Source organism: Chrysochloris asiatica, unplaced genomic scaffold, assembly GCF_000296735.1.
Source record: "Chrysochloris asiatica unplaced genomic scaffold, ChrAsi1.0 scaffold00029, whole genome shotgun sequence".
NCBI classification, from domain to species: Eukaryota; Metazoa; Chordata; class Mammalia; order Afrosoricida; family Chrysochloridae; genus Chrysochloris; species Chrysochloris asiatica.
This window is the reverse complement of record NW_006408547.1, coordinates 19,858,018-19,880,637: the sequence shown is the minus strand read 5'-3', so window position 1 is coordinate 19,880,637 and position 22,620 is coordinate 19,858,018. Positions and strand designations below refer to the sequence as shown.

Here is a 22,620-nt window from a genome sequence, read left to right as displayed (position 1 = left end):
TCAAACCAATTTTGCCGTCCAGTCCTTTATTCCTCAATCTTTATGTGAAAAGACAGTCTCATCTCTCCCATAGGGAACAACAGGTGGGTTCTAAATGCTAATCTTGCAGTCAGCAGCCCAACACGTGGAATGCACTATGCCACCAGGCCTCCTGTATAAATGCTGTGAATGAAGCCACTAGGGCAACACGAGCCGGCAAGGCCCAGCACCTGCCTATGTAACAGTCCCCTGTAACTTGTGTAGTACCCTGACTCAGCTGGGGGACCTCGTCAGAGAAGGGCTGCTCGGGCAGTGAATGTGAGGGACAGACATCTCCTAACCTGTTGGCGCCAATCCAGGTCCGGGTGGCTGGATAAGGGAAGGTGAGAACTGGATCCACTCCCAGATGGAAAGTGGATTTATGCTGGTCCTCAGCACAGTTAGCAATAGAGGTGGTATTGGTCACTTTGCTCTTGTATTAGCGCACTGTCCAAAAAGCTTCTAGAGAGTCCTAGCAAGTAACATTCCCATCAACACTATCGAAGAGTTTCTATTTCATCAAATATCACCAACACTGAATTATCGGTCTTATTTTTGCCAAACTGATGTGATTCAGTGGGTTAAGGCATCTGCTGCTAACCTTAGGCCACTCCATTGGCTGCCTGCTCCCATATAGATTCAGTCTCAGAAACCCTAAGGAGCAGATCTACTACAACCGGCAGGAACAGAAGAGACTCCACAGGAGTGGGGAGGAAGGGAGTGAAGAAACGGATGGTACCTAATTTTAATTTGTATTTCTTTTAGAGATTAGGCATACTAGGAGGCTTCCAAAAGTTCCAAAAATTACAGAAAAGTAATTTTTATACACACTTTTTGAAGCCCTCTCATATTTTCAGATCTACACAAAACTTTTGATCAAGTTGAAAGTTCATTTTTAAAGCCAACTCAAAGTAAAAGTAGTTCAAAACACAGGAGGAATGGTTTCTTTCTTTAGTACCCATACCTAAGTTTCTGTACAATGACTTGTGGATTTAAATGCTACATCAGATATGACAGTAACTGACGCCTTTACCCATACCAGGCTTCTTATGTGCACCTCTTGTGAGGCCCAAATTATAACCACAGGGTTGGCGGTTCAAGCTCACCAGCTGCTCCTTGGAAACCCTATACAGGGTTTCCATGGGCCAGAACCGCCTCGATGGCACTTAACATCAACAACAAATTATAATCTACATGATGCCTTTTTTTCATGCTTTTATTTTCATTCCTTCAATGCATGTTTTGTATATTCTTAAATTGTATGTTTGTTCTTTTAATCCAACTGATGAGACTCTTTAGGGGTGTTGGTGGTATAGTGGGTTACACGTTGGACAGTAAACCACAAAGTCAGCAGCTTGAATCCACCAGTCACCCTGCAGGAGACAGATGAGGTTTTCTGCTCCGGTGAAGAGTCACAGACTAGGAAACCCTAAAACAGGGTTAAAATTGCTGTAAATCAGAACAACTCGACTTAACAGCAACAGTAAAAGTCTCTTTCAATGAATGAGTTTAATCCACTTACATTTACTGTGATTACTCATTTTTAAAATCTCCTTTGGACATATTTTATTTCTTGTTTTCTATTTGCCAGCCAAAGAAGAAAAAATTATAGGTTTTATGCGATTCTCCAATGAATTGGCCCAGACTATGCCATATCTAGAATCCTGGTGTGGTGTTGTAGGATAAGCACTGGACTGCTGAGTACAAGGTTGTTTCAAACTCACCAGCTGCTCTTCAGAAACCTTGTATACAGTCGCTGTAAGTTCGAACCAACTCAATAGCCGTTAACAACAGTAAGAACAACAACCCCTAACTGTACTTTTCTCTCTGAAATGATCACCAAGAATCAAAGAAAACATTTAATGAACAGCATAAAGCAAAGCAAAGTGGGTTAAAAAGAAACTAAGGGGGTGGGGGAAGCAAGTGCTAACCAAAGACTTTCTACAAGAATCACTTCACACACAGGTTAAAAAACAAATGGAAACACACTATGCAGAAAAGGCATCGGCAAGTAAAGGCATCAGTAAAATGAAATCAATGTTGGATAAAGTCGATTTCAAGATCAGGTTCATCAGAGATAATGAAAAACATTTAATAGTGATAAAGAACAATAAAAGAAAATAAATCATTAGAGCATCCTGAGCCACTTAATATCCATGGTAAGTTTTGTAAAATAGGCCATTAGGTGACTTGGACATTGTGTAAACACCACCCAGAAGACACACTAGAGCTTCAGAACACATGAATCCGACTCCCAGTCCCAAATAAGATGGCAAAGACTCACTCTTCCCTCAAGGTCACTCGAAATATAACTACAATTCCTGGACTTAATTCAACAGATAATCCTAAAAGGACTCAGGAAGGTGAAAAGAAGAATGTGGACTGGCTAGAATTTGTTTGTTTGTTTAAACTCCATATATCCTGGACTGGGTGGGTGCAACCAGGAATGAGCAGCAGGTATAATCATCTTCCTTTCTATTTCTGCTCCCATAAAGATGACAGTGTCGGAAACCCTCCGCAGGGTTGCTGTAAGTACCAACTGCTGCTCTGAGTCCGAAAGGCCTGTCCCCTGGGCAGAGCAGCCGAAAGGGGCAGCTGACAGCAAAGGCCTAGGGAGGACTCCCACACTTGGCTCCATACCTAGAGGAAGCAGCTAAATCTATTCGGTCTGCATCAGTGGTCACATTCAGAAACAGGCACATTCTTCGTCCTCCAACCAAGTCTACCTGCACCGCAGTGACCGAAGTCCCTGGACATACACCTCCCCTACCCCTAGCAACAGCAAGCTCCACCCACACCAGTGGGCTTACCAAATACCAGGTCAAGAAGCCCATCCTCTCCTCTCCTCCGTCAGACGACAGCACACAGGCAAACTCTACGGCACACTCCACGGCACTCAGTCACAGAAGGTGAACCAGGCCTAACGTTTCCCAGCACTCCGCTCAGCCTCTGACCCAGCAACTTGCAGCCACACACCCAGTCACAGAGGACAACTGAGGCCCAGAACCAGGACCTAGCAGTTCTTCACACACACCCTGCTACTACCACCACTGCAAAAAAAAAACCCAAAAACAAAGAAAGGAAGTCCAGGAGGTACTTTCCTCACCTGACATCATCCCTCATAGAGATGGCGAGGGAAGCTGCTGAAATCAGGAAAGAAATGCTTCCCTTCCCATCGTGAGGGTCGGCATCCTCCACCCCTTCCAAGTGACACCTGAAAGGTCACACAAGTGCCTTCCATTCCAGTGAGTGGGTGCCCTAGCACCAACAGACGGTTCAGAGGACGAGTCCAGCATCTCCCGCTCCCCACCTACAAGTTTCAGGCCCCATGAACAGCATCATTAAGGATCATGCAACAGCAAGTATAAAACAGGCAAAATACCACTGCAAGGACTCTGAAAACTGAACTGTCACTGGAATTATACTCAAGTTGCTGTTAAGTGCCATCTAGTCAGTTAGGACTCTACTGTGACCGTGTATATATAGGGTTTCAAAGGAGCCGCTGGCCTTCCAGTTAGCAGTCCAGTAGTAATTACCTGACTGTGTCACACCAGGACTCCAAAAAGTATCAGCACAGGTCATTTACTATCCATGAATCAGTTCTGGGAGATAGGCCGCTATGTGACTTGTACAGTATACGGTGCAAACACTGTATCCGAGTCTAACCCTCCTTTTTCTTTAAGCATCTCAAACAAGCTTCATGTCTTAGCAGTGAACGCCAGCGTGCTGACAGGGATTCAATTTTGTGTTTGGTCCTCAATATATGTTCATTAACAATGTCTCCATATCGGCTATAGGTCCCTCTTGCCGTTTCATGGGCCTCACAGCTTATTAGCTTTTCAGTGGAGCTGAACCTTGAACAGCTTGAGGAATTTGTGTTTGTTTTGAAGGACCCTGGTGATTGTTGAGAGCAGCATGCCTAAATCACGAGCAGCAGCATTCACCGACTCTTCACCTTCATGTTATTTAGTAACCTTTGGTTTCAGTGTCAAATCCTTATTTCTCCTTTGCCTCTTCCTGTTGCTGTCACCAGCACTGGTTTTGCTGTGCATAGGAGCCAAGATGCACTTCACAGTAATAATTCCAAAACAAAATTTAAGAGCGAGAGAATGCTACAACACTCCAGAGACACGTGACCCCTGAGGACAGCAGCTGCTGCTGCCTGTGACTCGAAGCATGCACTCTTCACACTGAACTTTCACACAAGGCAGCACCATAGGTGTTCACAATGGCTGTCAAGACGCGCACCGTAGGCTGCATACACACTACACCAGTCAACTCCCGGCAGCGCCATTGCTCTGAAGACACGAAGATACACATGTTACACGCAGGAAGCTCCTGAACTCTATCAAAACCTAATGGACAGCCCGCCGCCCCGGAGCCGGCTCCGCTGTGAGGGACCGAATTCCCTGCTCGCCGCCGCGCCGTGCGGGCCGGGCATGGTGTTGGGCCCCGGACCTACTCGCCGGTCTCGGGGTGCCCAGGACAGAGGCAACAGGGATGCTCACTCTGGCAAGCAAGTTGAAGCGGGATGACGGTCTCAAAGGGTCCCGCTCAGCAGCTACAGCGTCAGACTCCACCCGGAGGGTGTCCGTGCGAGACAAGCTGCTCGTCAAAGAGGTTGCAGAACTTGAAGCGAATTTACCCTGTACCTGTACAGTGCATTTTCCCGATCCCAACACACTCCACCGCTTCCAGCTGACTGTGTCCCCAGATGAGGGTTACTACCAGGGTGGAAAGTTTCAGTTTGAAACTGAAGTTCCTGACGCATACAACATGGTGCCCCCCAAAGTGAAGTGCTTGACCCGAATCTGGCACCCCAACATCACAGAGACGGGAGACATCTATCTGTCTGAGTTTACTGCGAGAACATTCTATTGACGGCACTGGCTGGGCTCCCACCAGGACGCTGAAGGATGTTGTTTGGGGATTAAACTCTTTATTTACTGATCTTTTGAATTTCGATGACCCATTGAATATTGAAGCAGCAGAACATCATTTGCGGGACAAGGAGGACTTCCGGAATAAAGTGGAAGACTACATTAAGCGTTACGCCAGATGATACAAGGAGAGGCCTGCAGGACCAGGGATTGCGTGATGCCGTCATCTGTAACGTAACCACCAAGAACAAGTTCCTCCTTCCCACCCTCACGTGCCCTCTCTGCCCCGCCGGGCTGTCAGCTCGAGACCAAGTTGTACTGAAGAACAGCTCCACAACTGCCCATTGGAGACGGAGACGTCAACACACAGCAAGAAATGGACCTTGGGTTCTAAAGAGTTGTCTGCTTACCTTAACATGTTTACTCTGTTTGAAGCTCTGCTGTACAGGCTGTTGGAATTCTTACGAAGTTTTAATGAACTCAAAGTTGAGGCTAGAGTTTGCTCACCCCTTCCACATGCACCATTTCCTGCACAGATGATGCTAATGACATGTTCGGTGTGACCCACAGATTGACATGAGTAAACTGCTTGGGTTCCACTTCTCAGCCCCCGCCGCGCGGCCCCACCCAGACCTCACCAAGTTCCCAGAATGCATAGAACCACTTAACTGTCTACCTTACTGAGATGCGGTTTTTAATTTAATGTAAGTATATTTTGGAAAAAAAAAAAAAAACCTAATGGACAATGGATGTATATATGGTCTGCCCAAATGGACGTTACGCACTGCAAGACTATAGTCCAGGCTGTATAGTCATCAGAAAAATGTGAATTTAAACGGAATCCAGTATCTCCCAACATACCTTCCAAATTGTCTAGGATACAGCTGAGAATTACTCATCATTCCAAGAGCCATGAAAATAAGAATGGCAACTTGAATGAGAAAAGATAATCACTGATGCCAAAACCATGAAGCAGGTGTGATATTGTTGGACTTCCAGCAAGATGGCAGCCTAGGCAGACCCACTAGGCAGACCCTCTCCATCAAAGGCAGGAGAGACAAAAGAAAGAGACATATAAAAATTCAGGCCCCCTGACATTCAGAGGAAAGGTCAGAGACGTGGATGGAGAGCTTGCTGGGAGGACAGGCTGCGCAGGGAAAATGAGACAGGGAGACTGGCAGGGCACCAGCAGGCCAGATGCGGCTCCATCCCCTTGTGAGCAGGTTTCGCAGCGGAGGAGGCCTCTCAAAGCAGATTCACCAGGGTGATGGAAAAGGTACAATTTCTTCTTTTTCCTCAGCTCCCCTGGTAGCCAGGAGTGTGGCCAGTTTCCACCTTCATCCACGCCCGACACAGACCCTGTTCTCTGGGAATCCAGAGCTAATAGGTTGACAGCCATGTGCCAGCATGAGTTAGGGGTGTGCTGGATTGGGGCCTGGATGCAGGTGGGCCCGGCTCAAGACCTACCAAACCCACAGAGCCACCAGACCAGCAGTTAACCAGTCACCTGCCCCCAGCTTCCTTGGGGTCCGAACAGGCACCGGAACCAACCTCATCAAGGGCCCCCACAAACCAATGTTTCTCACAGGACAGAAAAGACACCTTTTGAGTTTTAGAGATGTACTTGAGAAAACTGAACATACTTGTCTATACACACATGTATACAAATGTTCAGAGCAGCATTATTCATCATAGTCAACATTGGGAAAAACCTAAATGCACATCAACTGAAGAATGGATAAATAAAACGAGGTACAGCCACACAAGAGAATACCATTCCACAATAAAAATCAGTGAAGAATTACTGATGCTTACTACAAGTGACAACCCTGAAAGTCAGTCAGAACCGCCAAACTTGCAGTTAATAAAAGCAACTTTGCAGTCTAGCACATTAACTTACAGTACCCCACTAGGACTCCTGAATAACCGAATTAGAGCTGTCTAAAAATTTCTAATAAATATCATTGATTCAGCAATCATACTGAAGATAATATATATTATTTCAAAGAAAATTATCTACAAAAGGCCTTCAAAAAGTTCATGGAAAATTTTCATTATCTTTTAATTCCTATTTTCTATAAATTTGTGGAGCTCCCTCACATTTTGTGTGTTTCTTTTAAGATACTGACCTAAAGATAAAGAGAGCAGGTGTCAAGGAGCGTTCTATTAAAAGGCAAGATACAAAAATCAGGCTGAAAGAAGGAAGTTTGAGAAAGAACTATATTTCAACTGTACATTCTATGACACCAATATCAATCTAAAGAACTCAGCCATAAAAATAACGTATCACTGGAATCTATTTTTATAAACTAAAAAAACAAGTCAAGGTAATCTTTACTTTTAGAAATCAAGAAACAGACACCCTCAAAAAAGGTAAATACAACAAAAGATTTCCTGGGTGCCAGGCATGTTTGCTTTCGCAATTTGGATGTTGCAGAGAGAGAAGTCCAATTTCTAAAAGTGCTTATCAAGTTGTACACTTAATAGATTAACATATATAAATGTACGTATATGTGTAAATATAGATTTCTATATAAATGTAAATATGTATATATGGACATATCAACTTGATAAATATATATGTAAATATAGATTTATATATAAATGTAAATATGTATTTACATAAATGTACATAATTATATTGATATAAATACATATGTAAATGTACTAAGTGTCCAACTTGATAAGCAATTTTAGAAATTAGACTTCTCTCTGTACAACTAACATCCAAATTGAGGAAGCAAACATGACTGGCACCCTGGAAATCTGTGTTAAATAAACGTTAATAAGCAGGGGGGATTGAATTAAGTTCTCCTTTGTCATAAACCAAGTGAAAATGTGACATAATACAAGGCAATATATTATAAACCTCTTTAAAAAGTCAGCTAGACCCACTTCTTAACTGGATCTTTCCAATTACTAGAAACTATAATATGCTACACTAGCATACACATAAAATGTCATCAAGCATTTTATGGTATCCAACACTCTGAAATTAACCTAATAATCCCAAACACACTATCTTGGGAGTGTTGCTGTGGTGCAGTGCGTTCTGTCATGGGTCTTTGTTAATGCCCACAAAACAACGGCATCACACCAGGACTCCGTGCATCCCTCTAGGGTAGAATCGGGGATAGTTAGGGTTTGTGTCAGCCTGGCTGGAACAGGATTCTCAGTGGTTTAGCAGTTAAGATGCACTGATCACGTCCATGATGACGATAATGTAATACCACCTCCCCCCGCCCCACAATGATGTGAATGTGATAATCCCTCACCCGATGTAATTTCCAATGTGCTATCAATCCTCACTTCTATAATGTTAGAGGGGAGTGTTGGGACTCCAGACAATAAGCACTGGTAGGAACCACAAAGTTAATGGCTTGAACTCACCAGTGTGTCTGTGGGAGACATATGAGGCTTTCTACTCCTGCAAATATTTAAAGCCTAGAAACCCTATACAGGGTCACTATGAGTCAAAACCAACTCAGTACCACTTAATATGATGTTAATTAACATGATGCTAATTCTGTCAAATGCAATCTATAGGGTTACATTGTTATCTTGAGCCATCTCTTTTGAAATATGAAAGGAGAGGAGAAGTGAGCAAGAAAGAGCAAACAATTACCAGCAGAAAGAAGAGCTGGGATGTAGGGCGTCCTTTGGACCTGGGGTCTCTGTACTATGAGGTTCCTAGATCCCGGGAAAATATGATGCTACGACACATGTAGATCTCCAAGGAATGACAGGTCTACAGATGTGGAGAGGAGACAAAGCTCTTTCCCCAGCACCAGCTCTCAGTATTCGGACATCTAGTCTCCCAACTGTGAGCGTAAATGTTTGTTTCTTAGAGCCGTCCACTTGGGGGTATTTCTGTTATAACAGCACTAGAGAACTATGACGGCATCTTTAATGTTACTTTTTAATCCAAATTCGTACATTAACCACTAATGCCAAAGATGAACAAATAGAAGATTTTTACCAACTTCTTCAGTCTGAAATTGATCAAACACACAACCAAGAAGCACTGATAATTACTGGTGATTGGAATGTGAAGGTTGGAAGCAAAGAAGGATCTGTGGTTGGAAAATATGTTCATGTTGATAGAAAGCACCCCAAAGATCCCGCAAAAAAACTGTGTGAAACCAAGCACTTAGTCATTGTTTTTTTTTGTTTTTTTTCACAACATAAACATCTACTACATGTACTGATCTCACTAGGTGGTATACACAGGAATCCTATCAACTACTTTGATAAAAGAGACAATGAAGAAGCTCAGAACAAGGCCAGGGGGTTGCCTACAGAACATACCAACAATTGCTCATATGTAAATTCAAACAGAAGCTGAAAAACATTAAAACAAAAACACAAGAACCAAAATATCACCTGAGTATATTCCACTGGAATTAGAGACCGTCTCAAGAATAGATGTGATGCGCTGAACACAAATCTCAAGACACAAGACAAACTGTACAATGACATAATACATGACTAAACCAAAAGTTCATTCAAAAGACAACAATGAAAAAGACCAAAATTAATTTAGACATTTGCTCTTGAACATAGAATACCTAAGGCGAAAAGGAAATCATGATGTCAAAGAGCTGAACAGAAGATTGCAGAGGGCAGTTCAAGGAGACAAAGAAAAGTATTACAGATAAATGTGCAAAAGCCAAGAGTTGGAAAACCGTAAGGGAAGTACTCAATTGGCATTTCTCAAGCTGAAAGAAAGGAAGGAAAAAGTCACGCCTCGAGTTACAATAGGCAAGCATTCTATGGACATAACACTGGTGATGTGGGCAAGCATCAAAGAAGATGGATGGATTAACCAGAGTCACTGCACCAAAAAGAACTGGTATACATTCAACCACTGAAGGGGCAAGAGCTGATGGATGGTATTGAGGAAAGAGCTCCAAACTGGCCCGAAGGCACTGGCTAAAAACAAGATACCATGAATTGATGGGATACCAATTAAAACGTTTCAATAAACAGATGCAGGGCTGGCAGGACTACTCATCCAAAATCAACAAATTTAGAAGATACTTCAGTGCTGGTAGGGTTCACTTGTCTAAACCAAGAAATCTGGGGGGCAGCTACCTGGCCAACCAACTGGAAGAAATCCATGTATGTTCACGCCCATTGCACAGAAAGGTGAGCAGAGACAACGCAGAAATTATCAAACAGGTTGTACATGGGCAGGGTACTGCCAGAAATGCAAAGGAGGTTCTGAAGAGGATGTGAAACAAGGGATATCACTGTAGATATCAAAGGGAACTTAGCTGAAAGCAGAGAGTATGAAAAAGACGATTACCTGTGTTTTAATGACTATGTAAAGGTATTTGACTCCGTGGATTATAATTAATTATGGAGAATATTGCAAAGAATAAGAATTCTAAAACAACTGTGCTCATGGGGAACCTGTACACAGACCAAGAGGTAGTCATCTGAATATAACAAGGGGATATCGTGTGGGTTAGAATCAGTTAAGGTGTATGTCAGGGTTATATCTTTCCACCATACTATGCAATCTATAAGGAGCTCTGATAGCGTAGTGGTTACGAATCGGGCTGTGAACTGCAAGGTCAGCAATTCGAAACTACCAGCTGATCCACAGGAGAAAGATGAGGCTTTCTGCTCCCGTAAAGATTTATAGCCTCAGAAACCCCGTACAGGGTCGCTATGAGTCAGAACCGACTCCACGCCACAAAACCACCACCACCACCATGCAATCTATATGCTGAACAAATCAGAGAAGCTGAACTATATGAAGAACATGTGACAACAGGATTGGAGGAAGATCATTAACATACAATACGAAAGTGACACAACCTTGGCTTGCTGAACATGAAGAGGACTTGAAGCACTTACTGATGAAGGACAAACTCTACAGCTTTCAATATAGATTACACTTCAACATAAAACAAAGTCTCACTAAGGATAAATATTGACATTGTCAAGAATTTAGTTTTACTTAGAACTATTACTGACATCCACGGACGGAGCAGTGATGAAATGAAGGGATGTATTGCATTGGGCTCAAAACCTCCTTTTGTTGTTGTGACTGTGGTGGTTCAAACCACCCTGGCAGTCCTGTGCTTTACCCTATAGTGTCACCCTAGGACTCTCTTTAAGTGTTAAAAAGGCAAGATGTCACTTTGAAGACTAAGGTGTGCCTGACTCAAGCCATAGTATTCAGTTGCTTCATATGCGTGTGAAAACTAGACAAAGAAAGACTGAAGACGAATGGCTACATCTGAATTATGGTGTTGATGAAGGCTCTGTTGTTCTTAGGTACTGTCTAGTTATTCTGACTCAGAGCGATCCCATGCACAATAGAATCAAACACTGGCCTCCTGGCTTGTGCCGTCCTCACAATTGTTGAGCACAGCTACCTACCAATCAACTGGAAGAGATCCACAGTCACGCCCATTGCAGAGAAAGGTGAGCAGAGACAATGCAGAACATATCAGATGGCACATGAGCCCAGTGCTGCTGACACTGTGCCAATTCATTTCATTGGGGGTCTTCCTCTTTTTTACTAACCCTCCACTTTATCAAACCTAATGTCCTTCCCCAGGGACTGGTCCCTCCTGATAACATGTCCGAAGAATCAACGCCTAAGCCTCGTCATCCTAGATTGTAAGGAGCATTTTGACAGTTCTGTGTTGAAAGAAGTACAGACAGAATGCACATTAGAAGTAGGGATGGTGAGACCTGGTCTCACGTAGTTTTGACATGTTATTAGGCGGGACAGTCCCTAGAGAAGGACTTCATGCTTGTTAAAGTAGAGGACCAGTGACAAAGAGGAAAACCCTCAGTGCAACGGACGACACAGCGGCGGCAACAATGGGCTGACACACCATAACGACTGTGAGGATCACACTGGACTGGCAGTGTTTCACTCTGCTGTACACGGGACTGCGGCAATTCACAACTGACTCAATGGTACCTCACAACAACAACAACATAGACCCATTATCCAGCTATAAATAAACACTGCCATTCTTAATTATAAATTATTTTTAACCCAAGAAAATTACCTTAGAGTGCGATTAATAAACACAGAAAAATCAAAGGTAAAAGAAGTGGCCATTCTTACTTAGTACAGAAAAAGTCTTACCATGGGGCACAAAAGTCTCACTAGCTGCTCATTAGAATTATCATTCTTTCTCTGTCTGTCTGTCTGTCTCTCACTGTCTCACACACCGACACACACACACAGAGACAATGATAAAGCACCTGTGCTGACGTCTTTTATTTCTAGAACAAGTTACCATTCTCTAGATAATAATAAAACTACTACTATATGTATCATGGAGTCCTGGCGTGGCACTGTGGGTTAATGCGCTGGACTGCAAAGTAGGTTTGATCCTCAAGGTCGGTGGTTCAAGCTCACCAGTCGCTCCTCGGAAATCCTGTACAGGGTCACTATGGATCGGAATCAACTCACAGCACATAACATTAACAATATGTATCATGGAGTCCTGGTGTGGTGTTACAGGATAAGCACTAGACTGCTAATCACAAGGGTGGCAGTTCAAGCCTACCAGCTGCTCCTGGAAAGCCCTATGCTGGGACATATGACTTAGAACTGATTTGATGGTACTAAACAACAACATGGATCATAAGGAGCCCCGGAAACGCTGTAGATTACACTGCTAACCATAAGTTCACCAGGTCAAAGCTGCCTGCTACCCGGTAGGAGAAAGATGAGGCTCTGTCTGCTTCGGTGAAGATTTACAGACTTGGAAACCCTCTACAGGGTCGCTGTGAGTCAGAACCGGCTCAATGGCAGTGGGTTTGACACTGAGTTAGATTTATGATGATGTAATAATACTCAGTGCCAACAATATGTCGAACCTTACTTTTCTTAAAATTATGCATTTGCAATCCAGTCCTTTTCACTCTCAAGATAGAAACAAAAAAGGAAAGAAAACAATCAGATGAAAAATGTTAGGGGTGAAATAGGCCTATATCTCAGAAGCTGTTATGACTATTATAACTGAGGTTATACTGAAAGTACTGCCTGGCAGATAGTAAAACTATGATGCATTTACATGAACACATCTTATGTTGTACACAAAACCAGAAATAGCATGCTAGAACGTCTCTATGAGGAAACACTCAACAATGAGAATTGGCTTAAATTTAAAAAGGAAAATGCAAAAATTACGTTTCTTCAGCATCTCTCAGTATTTCACACTAGTTTGAATACTAGCTTTTATTTCCTTTCCTTTTATTTCCAAGAGGCATTAGCTTGTTTATTCCTTTCGATGTCCCCAAAATTCAGATTATCTTTACGCTCATTTCTGAACAGAGGTTCCTTGTAAAATGTTGTAATAAAATTTTGGTTTTCGCATAAAATAATTTACTAATAATATTACATGAAAGGGAAGTCATGTCGTCAGCAACTAATCAAAGTACCAAGGACCCACTGGTGGTGGTTATGTGCCGTAGAGTCACTTTCGACTCGTAGTGACCCTGCGTAGGGTTCCCAAGGCTGTAAATCTTTAGGGGAGCAGAAAGCTTCATCTTTCTCCCGTGGAATGGCTGGTAGTTTCGAACTGCTGACCTTGAGGTTAGCAGCCCAACTAGTAATAATCACGACTCTACCGGAGCTCCTTGGTAAGGACCCACTAGGTTCAAAAAAAGACGTGATTTGCAAAGGCCTATGGGAGCAGTCCTGACCGTGTCACATGCTGTGACGTCTCCACTTACTATTTTCCTCATTTCTCATTTTCAATGTCACCAACAACCACTACATCTACTCCCCGATTTATGATGTTACAATGAACCACACTTAGAAACATTGATTTTGGTTTTTGGTACATTTTATTGTTAGTAATAAATACTACACACTATAGTGTAGTGCACAAGTTGCTGATGTTATCAATGATCTGTAAATTTACAGTAGTATTTCCAACTCCTAACAACAAAATAAGGAGGCCTGGGGTGGCACTGTGGGTTACTGCGCTGGCCTGTAAAGTCGGTTTGAACCACAAAGTCCACAGCTCAAGCTCACCAGCCACTCCCAGGAAACCCTATACAGGGTCATTATGGGCTGGAACTGACTCGAAGGCACTCAACAACAACAAAAGACAAATAAAAACCAAGTTAATAAAGATACTGAAAATGAAAGACAAGACAAATGGGAATTTTTAAATAATGAGGTATTCACCACCTTACATCACTTACATCAAACTGACTTACAAGGAGTCATCTGAACAGAAGAGCCTATGGCAAGTTAGGGACCACCTGCGTGTTCATTACTCATAGCCCATGGTATATGATGAGGACTCATTGGTAAGACTGTTCTTCATTCTTCATGATAAATGTTCACTTAACTTTCTTCTCCTATCTCATTACCAGACATTATAAAGGATTCTGTCTCTTACAAAGTACAATCTGTCTCAAAGCATTCTGTTGTTGTTACGTACGATCTAGTCTTTTTTGATGAAGGAAAAGTCTACCTTTAGAGTCTTTAGGTTTTACCATTCCTTCTTATGTACTTCTAAATGCCTTTACACATGTATTTCTTATTCTCATTTTTCTGTCCATTTGTGTATGATAAATAAAAATTACTAGGCAAGTAATCATAGAAGTATTTGACAGCAGAATTCTCTCAGGATAAACAGATTTATGAATCTTAAAATAAAGTACCCTTTAAAATTTTTTTCAAGTTTCTCAGAAAGCGTTCGTTAAGCACGATATCTATATAATCTGCTAATAAACAAATGCCAAACCAGACTAAAGGAATAATGGAGGCAAAATCTAACTATCTTCTAGGTGTCTGACACAATGTTACTACTAGAAATACATATATTTTCCCAGATAAATATATAACACGTACACCCCCTCAAAACATACTTCACTTAAATAACACAATATATCAAACTTACCAAACTTCGATACTGGCCCTGGAACAATTTTGAAGTCCGGCTGTGTAAGGACTGGGATCCAAGGGAATCAAAAGACTTGATCCGATGAGAGGAGGGCCGAGCACATACAGAATCACTTCCCAGTCCAATGTCTGCAAAGATCGTACACATAGAAGAGAGAAAGAGCTGACGATGACTGAAATCATGCACTCTTACTACGCACCAAGCTTTAAAAATAGGGCAGCCACAGAGGGACACACCAAAAGACCTGAACAAAGCCAGCCATTTATGCAGTAAACAAAGAACAAATTCTTTGTCTACTATATAAATGACTTGCATTCATTCTCCAATTACCTTTCCAGAAATTATCTGGATGATAGCTATTTATTAGTTCTTCTCTAGAATAATTTTTAAAACGTTTAATCATTTAGTATATTCACAAAGTATCTCACTTATGAAATGTTTGGTAATTGTTTTTAATAGCTTCTTTTCACCTGGAAAAAAATAAGCCTCTCAAATTCAATTACTTAGTAGAAAACAAGGAAGTTCTTATTCCCCAAGGCTCTATCACTGTCTCTCCAGTTTTCCACGGTAATGTTCGTGTAATAGAGAATTATTATTTTGCTACAAAAGATCCTCATTTAAAACCAAAAGAATCTCCTTTTATATTTTTATTCAGAGAGAATCTTTTGAGTATTATTTCCTCAAAATGAAGATAACACAGTCTCGACTTATCTCACACAACGCTTTTGAAGGATCAAAGTAAACAGATACTTGAGGGCTGAAGCTTTCCCCTGAGTTTCCGTCATAAAGGCCAACCAACAGGTAAATGTTAACATCTTTCTTCTTTTTTAATAGCTTTTATTGTGAATTGAGCAGCAGTTTACAAGGGAGAACACCGGTTTTGCACTCATCCTGCTATATTTCATTTCATTGCAATGATTACAACCCCCTCCATGAATCATTCATTTTTTGGTGTTTTTGACTGGCGTACACAAAAACACTCAGCAATATATAATCATTTAAACAACCCAAGGGTACATTCTGCAAGCCTGACTCCTGGCCACCAGCACACAGCCTTTCTCTTCCTGTGAGTCTAGAGTCCTCAGCTGCTCTCTCTCTCCATGACCTCCTCTCTGCCTCCATCTCTGGTGTCGCTGCTTCTCTAGATAGGGTCCCAGATTCCACTCATGCTCTTCTCCTTTGATGGTCCTAGGGTTCTCTGTCCCTGGACTATAAGATTAACTACTCCCCCCTTTATGTTACAAAACGTCTGTCATTACAGTTAGGACAGTTGCAATTAGTCATGATAACAATTACTCACTATTAAATCTTAAGAATCTTATCCCCATCTCCTTTCACCAGACCCATCTAGACAAGATGAAAACTATTCAGTGGGGATTCTACCTTCCCCCACACACTCTGAAACTAAATTTCCTCTTGAAAACTTGTGAGTCAGTCACTTTGTGCTTTTATCTGCCCCGTGACCCCTAGGTAGCCAATGTATAAGTTATGGTGTTCCTGTATGGCACTGTGGGTTAATGCACTAGACTGCAAAGCCATTTGAACTGCAAGGTCAGTGGTTCAAGCTCACTAGCTGCTCCTTGGAAACCTATGCAGGGTTCATTATGGGTAAGAACCAACTCAATGGCACTTTACAACAACAATGTCTAAGTTGCCCGACCCTCTCAAACCTGTACAGAGGAGATAGGTCTGCTCCTTGATGTGAAGACTCCTTCCTTCTCAGTTGATATTTTGAGCTACTACATCAGTAAGTATAAGTCAAGTTCATCAAATTGTACCAATTTACACTTGTTCCTTTTATCAAAATTCTTAATTTGCCTCTAGTTGAGTTCTGATCATCAAGCCATCCAGGTTAGGTCAAATGGGTACTGTCTCCAAGTTTGGGTGTTCTTGTGCATCTCCCCTCACTTCCTATCAGCTGGACACTTCACTCTCAACTCTAGCCCTCCGTGGCAAGGTCCTTGTCCATGGGCTTAGGAGTCAACAACTTATTTCCTAGGCATGATTCATTTTATTACAAAAATATGCTTTGAAAACTAAGTTTTCCATGGAAATTATTTTTCTAATATACAGTAAATTCAGTTTCCTGAAGTGACAAGGTGAGTTTCGATAAAAGCTTTCTTAGACTGATCGTATCTCCAATTCAGATATTTCTAGCTGACATGTTTTTTTAAATTGGGTATCAACATTTACAAGTCTTAAGATTTCACAGAAAAAGCCAGATTTCTAGCCTTTCTCTAAACATGTAAGACAGAGCAACACAAGTTCCTTATTTCCTCAGAGTCCACTGATCCAGAACTGAGAAAGGGCTGCGCACCATGGAGTGACTAGGAGTGGACCTTTGTTCCATCTTCACTTTAAGCTGTTTCCTCCAGGGCACTCTGTGTTTGACCTCCCAACAGGCTTTCAAGCGCTACTGGGTCACCTCTGAAAGGTTTCCTAGGATTCTGAGATCTGGCTTAGGTATGTAAGAATCGCCATTTCAGTACTTTCTAACTCATAATGATGGAAACTAGGTGATTTTAACCAGCTTTATTTTATGCAATCCCAAAAATAAAACCAGAAGCAAAAGGGCAGTTCATAAAGATTTTGACCACAGTGACCTTATCCACATGATTCTCTACAAACTCAAGAGGGTTTCTGAAGTACAATAAAGGCATCCTAAGAATGCCCCTGAAGGAGCTCGCGTAGCATAGTGGTTACGAATCGGGCTATGACGCTTAAGGTCAGCAGTTCGAAAATACCAGCTGCTCAGCAGGAGAAAGATGAGGCTTTCTGCTCCCGTAAAGATTCACAGCCTCAGAAACCCTGTATAGGGTCGCTATGAGTTGGAACCGACTCCACGGCACATGACGACGACAGCAACAAGAATGCTCCTCACTTCCCTCTCACACGTCTATCTTCTGTCTAGTCAAAGGTAAACAGTCACCTCTGCACTTGGGGAACACAATGGATTTCTGATCGACAGAAGCAGAGGGAAATAATGACAGCATCTTCTCAAGATGGCCTACACGCAAGAGCTCTACTCATATTGCTAAATCAGTGATTGGAGTAAAAATTAGAAAAAAAAAGAAAAAGTACAGCTATTGTCATCACACTATAAAAATAACAATTAAGAGCAAGAAGCCAACAAACATAAATGCACAAAACTCTTCCCATCTGAGGAATCACTGTATAAAGAAAGAGCTGAGGAGAAAATACCAAGTTTATTTTAGAGAGAACAATGCCACATTATTTCTACTATGTATACAATGATATCATGAGTATATGAGAAGTATTTTTGCATAAAATGGTGTGATTTGTTTCCAAGAGATATTTGATCCTGGAAACGTTCAGTCTCCATTATTTAATTATAAATGATAGTACTTAAAACTTATTATTCATGATATTACCTAGTTTATAAACTAAAACTCTTCTTGTAGTTCTTTGTTACTATTCTCTCCTGACCACTGTTTTTACTACTCAGCATCTCCACTTAAACTATCTATGGTGAAATTCAAATCTGTCTAGCTTTCTCCCTATGAGCAAACTCCAGGGAAGTATTCACTGTGAGCAGGGACTTGTGGTGCCTTGAATATACAGGATAAGGCTTAGAAAACCCATCTTAATTCTCACCAACTGACTGGGTGGGACCATGCAAATAAGGTGTACAAGAGTTTAAGGCTGGAATTGGTTAGTTTTGTCCTCCAGCTAGGCTTAAAAGGAGCCATCTCATGGAGGCTGAGATGAGGACATGGAGAGATGTAGCAGCTGAGGACTCTAGACTCATGGAGAGAGAAAGGTTGTGTGATGACGATCACAAAGCAGGCTTGCAGAATGTGCCCATTGTCTGAATGATTATATATTTCTGAGTGTTCTTGTGTACATCCCCCACCCCCCAAAAAACCCCAGAAAGAATAGAAGAAAATACTGTTGAGTGACGATGCACGGAGGAGATAGTAATCACTATAATGAAAGGATGAGTGTAAAACCGATGTTCTCTCATGTAAACTATTACTCAATTCACAATAAAAACAAAAAAAGAAAAAGAAAAAGGAGCCATCTCAGAAAGAGACGAAAGATCCCTGGACCATCAAAATGGAAGCTGAGTGTCTACAAGCAGGACCCTGGCCTACAGACTGTGCTCTCTGGGCATCACAGACTAGCTACAAGAGCCTTGTAACACGGGCACACTCAGGGCAGAGGCCAAGGGACAAGACAGAAATGATGCTGAAGATCACAATGCGGCTGAGAGACTGAAAACAAGACTGAGGCGTGCCTGCAATGTGGCAGACTGGAGACCAGGAGAACTGCTGCGTTCTGAGTTGGTTTTGATACTGAACTGTACCCTGTTCACTTCCCTAATAGACCCCATAATCGTGAGCATTGCTTTGAGTTCTGTGTGGCCACTACAATGAAGTATCAAACCCAGATGTGAAGCAGAGAGTGCTAAGGGAGAGATGGTTGGCGTCACAATAGGCTGAAGACAGTTGTGGGATCTGCGTGTCTAAGCTCCGCTTCATAGGAATCCGCCTTGGGCTGATTTTGAGTTTGATCCTCTTTTCCCCTTGTGAAGCCACAGGAAGTTAGACACGGCTCCCACATGGTTTTATCAGAGCTCAAATGGAGAGTTATTCGTACACTAATTTGTCTATGTGATTCTTGTCGCTGTCAGCCCAGAGACCTATCTTCATATGGCATTCAAAGGGTCTAAGAGTACATGCATATTTAAGAAGGTTGTTAGATAGCATATGTGGTTATGAACTATAAATATGCCACACTCTGTGTCTAACCTCACATATATTTTATACTTAATTCCAGTATGATCTACTTCAAATACACTTATATTGCTTTATCAGCAGTATCTTTTTAACTGAACTTTTTTCTTATTATTTGTTCATTCATATTAAAATGATCAATTCTATAATGTAGGGCCCACCACTCATCTATCCGTTTTTCATTCTGTGGTGGCTTGTTTGTTGCTGTGATTCTGGAAGCTATACCACCGGTACTTTAGGTATCAGTAGGGTCACCCATGGTGGACATATATCAGACGAAGTTCCAAACTAAAACAGACAACGAAGGAGGAGAGATGGATTACCTGCAAATAATTATTCGCTACACACCTGGTGACTAGCAGTGGAACACTGTCAGGTAGCACCAGAATATTGAATACCGAAACATGATAAAAAACATCAGAATATTGTCAGCTATAGTAGCAGAAAATAAGCCTCTCAGCTTGGAAGGCACTCAAAATCCGACTGAGGAAGAGCGGCCTCCTCAAAGTAGAGATGACGCTAATGGAATAAAGCTTTTGGACCTTCATTTGGTGATACAGCACAATTCAAAATGAAGAGTAACAGTTGTAAACATCCACTAATAAGCTGAACATGAAATAGACGAAGTACGAACCTAGAAAAACTGGAATTTATCAAAAATGAAATAGAGCAGATTAACATCGATATCCTAGGCATTAGTAAGATGAAATGGACTGGTATTAACATTTTGTATTATACAATCACATGGGTTACTATGCCAGGAATGACAAATTGAAGAGGAAGGGCATCGCATTCATCATCAAAAAGAACATATCAAAATCTAAAAGTGTAGCACTGTCTATGGTAGGTTACTCTCCAGATGCTTACAATGCAAACCACTTAATACAACTACTATTCAAATTTATGCACCAACCACTAATGTCAGTGATGATGAAATTCAAGAATTCTACCAACTTCTTTATTCTGAAATTCATCAAATGTGCAATCAAGATGTACTGAGTTACTGGCGATTGGAATGCAAAGGCTGGAAACAAAGAAAGAGCAGTAGTTGGAAAATATGGCCTTGGTGATACAAATGATGCTGAAGATCACATGATAAAATTTTACAGGACCAATGACTTCTTCATTGCAAGTGCTTTTTACAAGGACCTCACCAGACAGAATACACAAAAATCAAATTGACTAAGTGGAAAGAGATGATGGAAAAACTCCATATAATCAGTCAAAACAAGACCTGGGGCAGACTGTGGACCACATCATTAATTGCTCATATACAAGTTCAGGCTGAAACTGAAGAAAATTAAAACAAGTATACGAGAGACAAAATATGACCTTGAACATGTTCCACCTGAACTTAGAGATCTTCTCAACAATACATATGATGAATTAGACACTAATGAAGACCAAAAGAGTTGCGAGATGATATGAAGAACAACATACAGGAAGAGAGCAAAAAGGTCATTAAGACAAGAAAGAAGGAAAAGACCAAAATAGATGTCAGAAGAGACTCTGAAACTTGCTCTCCAGTGTAGAGATGCTAAAGCAAATGATAGTAAAAGAGCTGAATAGAAAATTTCAAAGAGAAACTCAAGAAGACAAAGTCAAATATTTTAATGAAATGTGCAAAGACCTGGAGGTAGAAAACCAAAAGAATATGCTCAGCATTTCTCAAGCAGAGGGAACTAAAGGAAAAATTCAACCCTTGACCTTCAATACTGAAGGGCACTCTGAGCAAAATCTTGAATGATGCAGAAAGCATCCAAAGAAGATGGACGGAATACCCAGAGTCAGTGTACCAAAGAAATGGTTGCTGTTCAACCATTTCAAGAGGTAGCATATGACCAAGAGCCAATGATACTGAAGGAAGAAGTCCAAACTACATTGAAGGCACTGGCAAAGAACAAGGCTCTAGTAATTGATGAAATACAAATTGAAATCTTTCAACAAACTGATATAACACTGGAGGCACTCACTCATCTATGCCAAGAAATTGGCATAACTCTGTATTTGTGACCATTCCAAAGGGAGGTAGTAACCCAACGGAACATGAAAATCATCAAGCAATGTCATTAATATCACACTCAAGAAAAACTCTGCTAGAGATAATTCAAAACGGCTATAGCAGTACATAAAAAAGGAGCTGCCAGAGGTTCAGGTCCAATTCAGGCAAGGCTGTAGAATGAAGGACATCACTGTTGATATCCACCAAGACGGATCTTGGGTGAAAGCAGAGCATACCAAAAAGATGTTTACCGTGCTTCACTGACTACGCAAAGGTTTTCGATTGTGTGGATCTTGACAAGCTATGGGCAACATTGTAGAGAATGAGTATTCCAGAAACACTTAATTGTGCTCACATGGACCCTAATACAAAGATCAAAGAGGCAGTTGTTCAAACAGAACAAGGAACACCGAATGGTTTAAAATGAGGAATGGTGTAGACCCAGGCTTTATTCTTTCACCACACTGACTTGATTTGTATGTGGAGCTAATCATCTGAGAAACTGGATTATATGAAGATATGTGGCATCAGGACTGAAGGAAGACTCAGTAACAACCTGTAATACGCAGATTATACAACCCTGCTTGCTGAAAGCAAACAGGTCTTAAAAGACTGATGACGATAAAAGACAACAGCCTTAGGTATGGGTTGCATCTCAATGCAAAGAAAATAAAAATTCTCACAACTGCACCAATAAATAACATCACAATCAATAGAGAAAAACTGAAGTCGTCAAGGATTTCATTTTGCTCAGATCAACCATCAACTTTCACGAAAGCAGCAGTAAAAAAAATCAAATGACATGCTGCATTAGGCAAATATGTTGCACAAGACCTATCTGAAGTATTCAAGTGTAAAGATGTCAGTCTGAGGTCTAAGATGCATCTGACCCAAGCCATGGTATTTTCAATTACCTCATATGGATGCGAAAGTTGTGCAACAAATAAAGAAGACCACAGAGAAATTGATGCATTTGGGTTACGGTATTGAAGGAGAATATTCAAAGTACCATGGAGGCTAAAAGAACAAACAGGTCTGTGTTGGAGGAAGTGCACTCTTAGAAG

At 41.4% G+C, this 22,620-nt stretch overlaps 1 protein-coding gene and 1 pseudogene across 1 annotated transcript in view; one reads left to right on the top strand and one right to left on the bottom strand.

Annotated features, from left to right (window-relative positions):
* Nucleotides 1-22,620, bottom strand: part of LOC102831059 (rho guanine nucleotide exchange factor 7-like) — a 231,445-nt gene that overhangs the window by 89,054 nt on the left and 119,771 nt on the right. Inside the window, exon 4 of the mRNA XM_006851543.1 lies at nt 14,795-14,925. Coding sequence (XP_006851606.1) covers nt 14,795-14,925 — 131 coding nt within the window. The remainder of the gene's footprint in view (nt 1-14,794; nt 14,926-22,620) is intronic.
* On the top strand, nt 4,519-5,080 carry LOC102841806 (annotated as a pseudogene).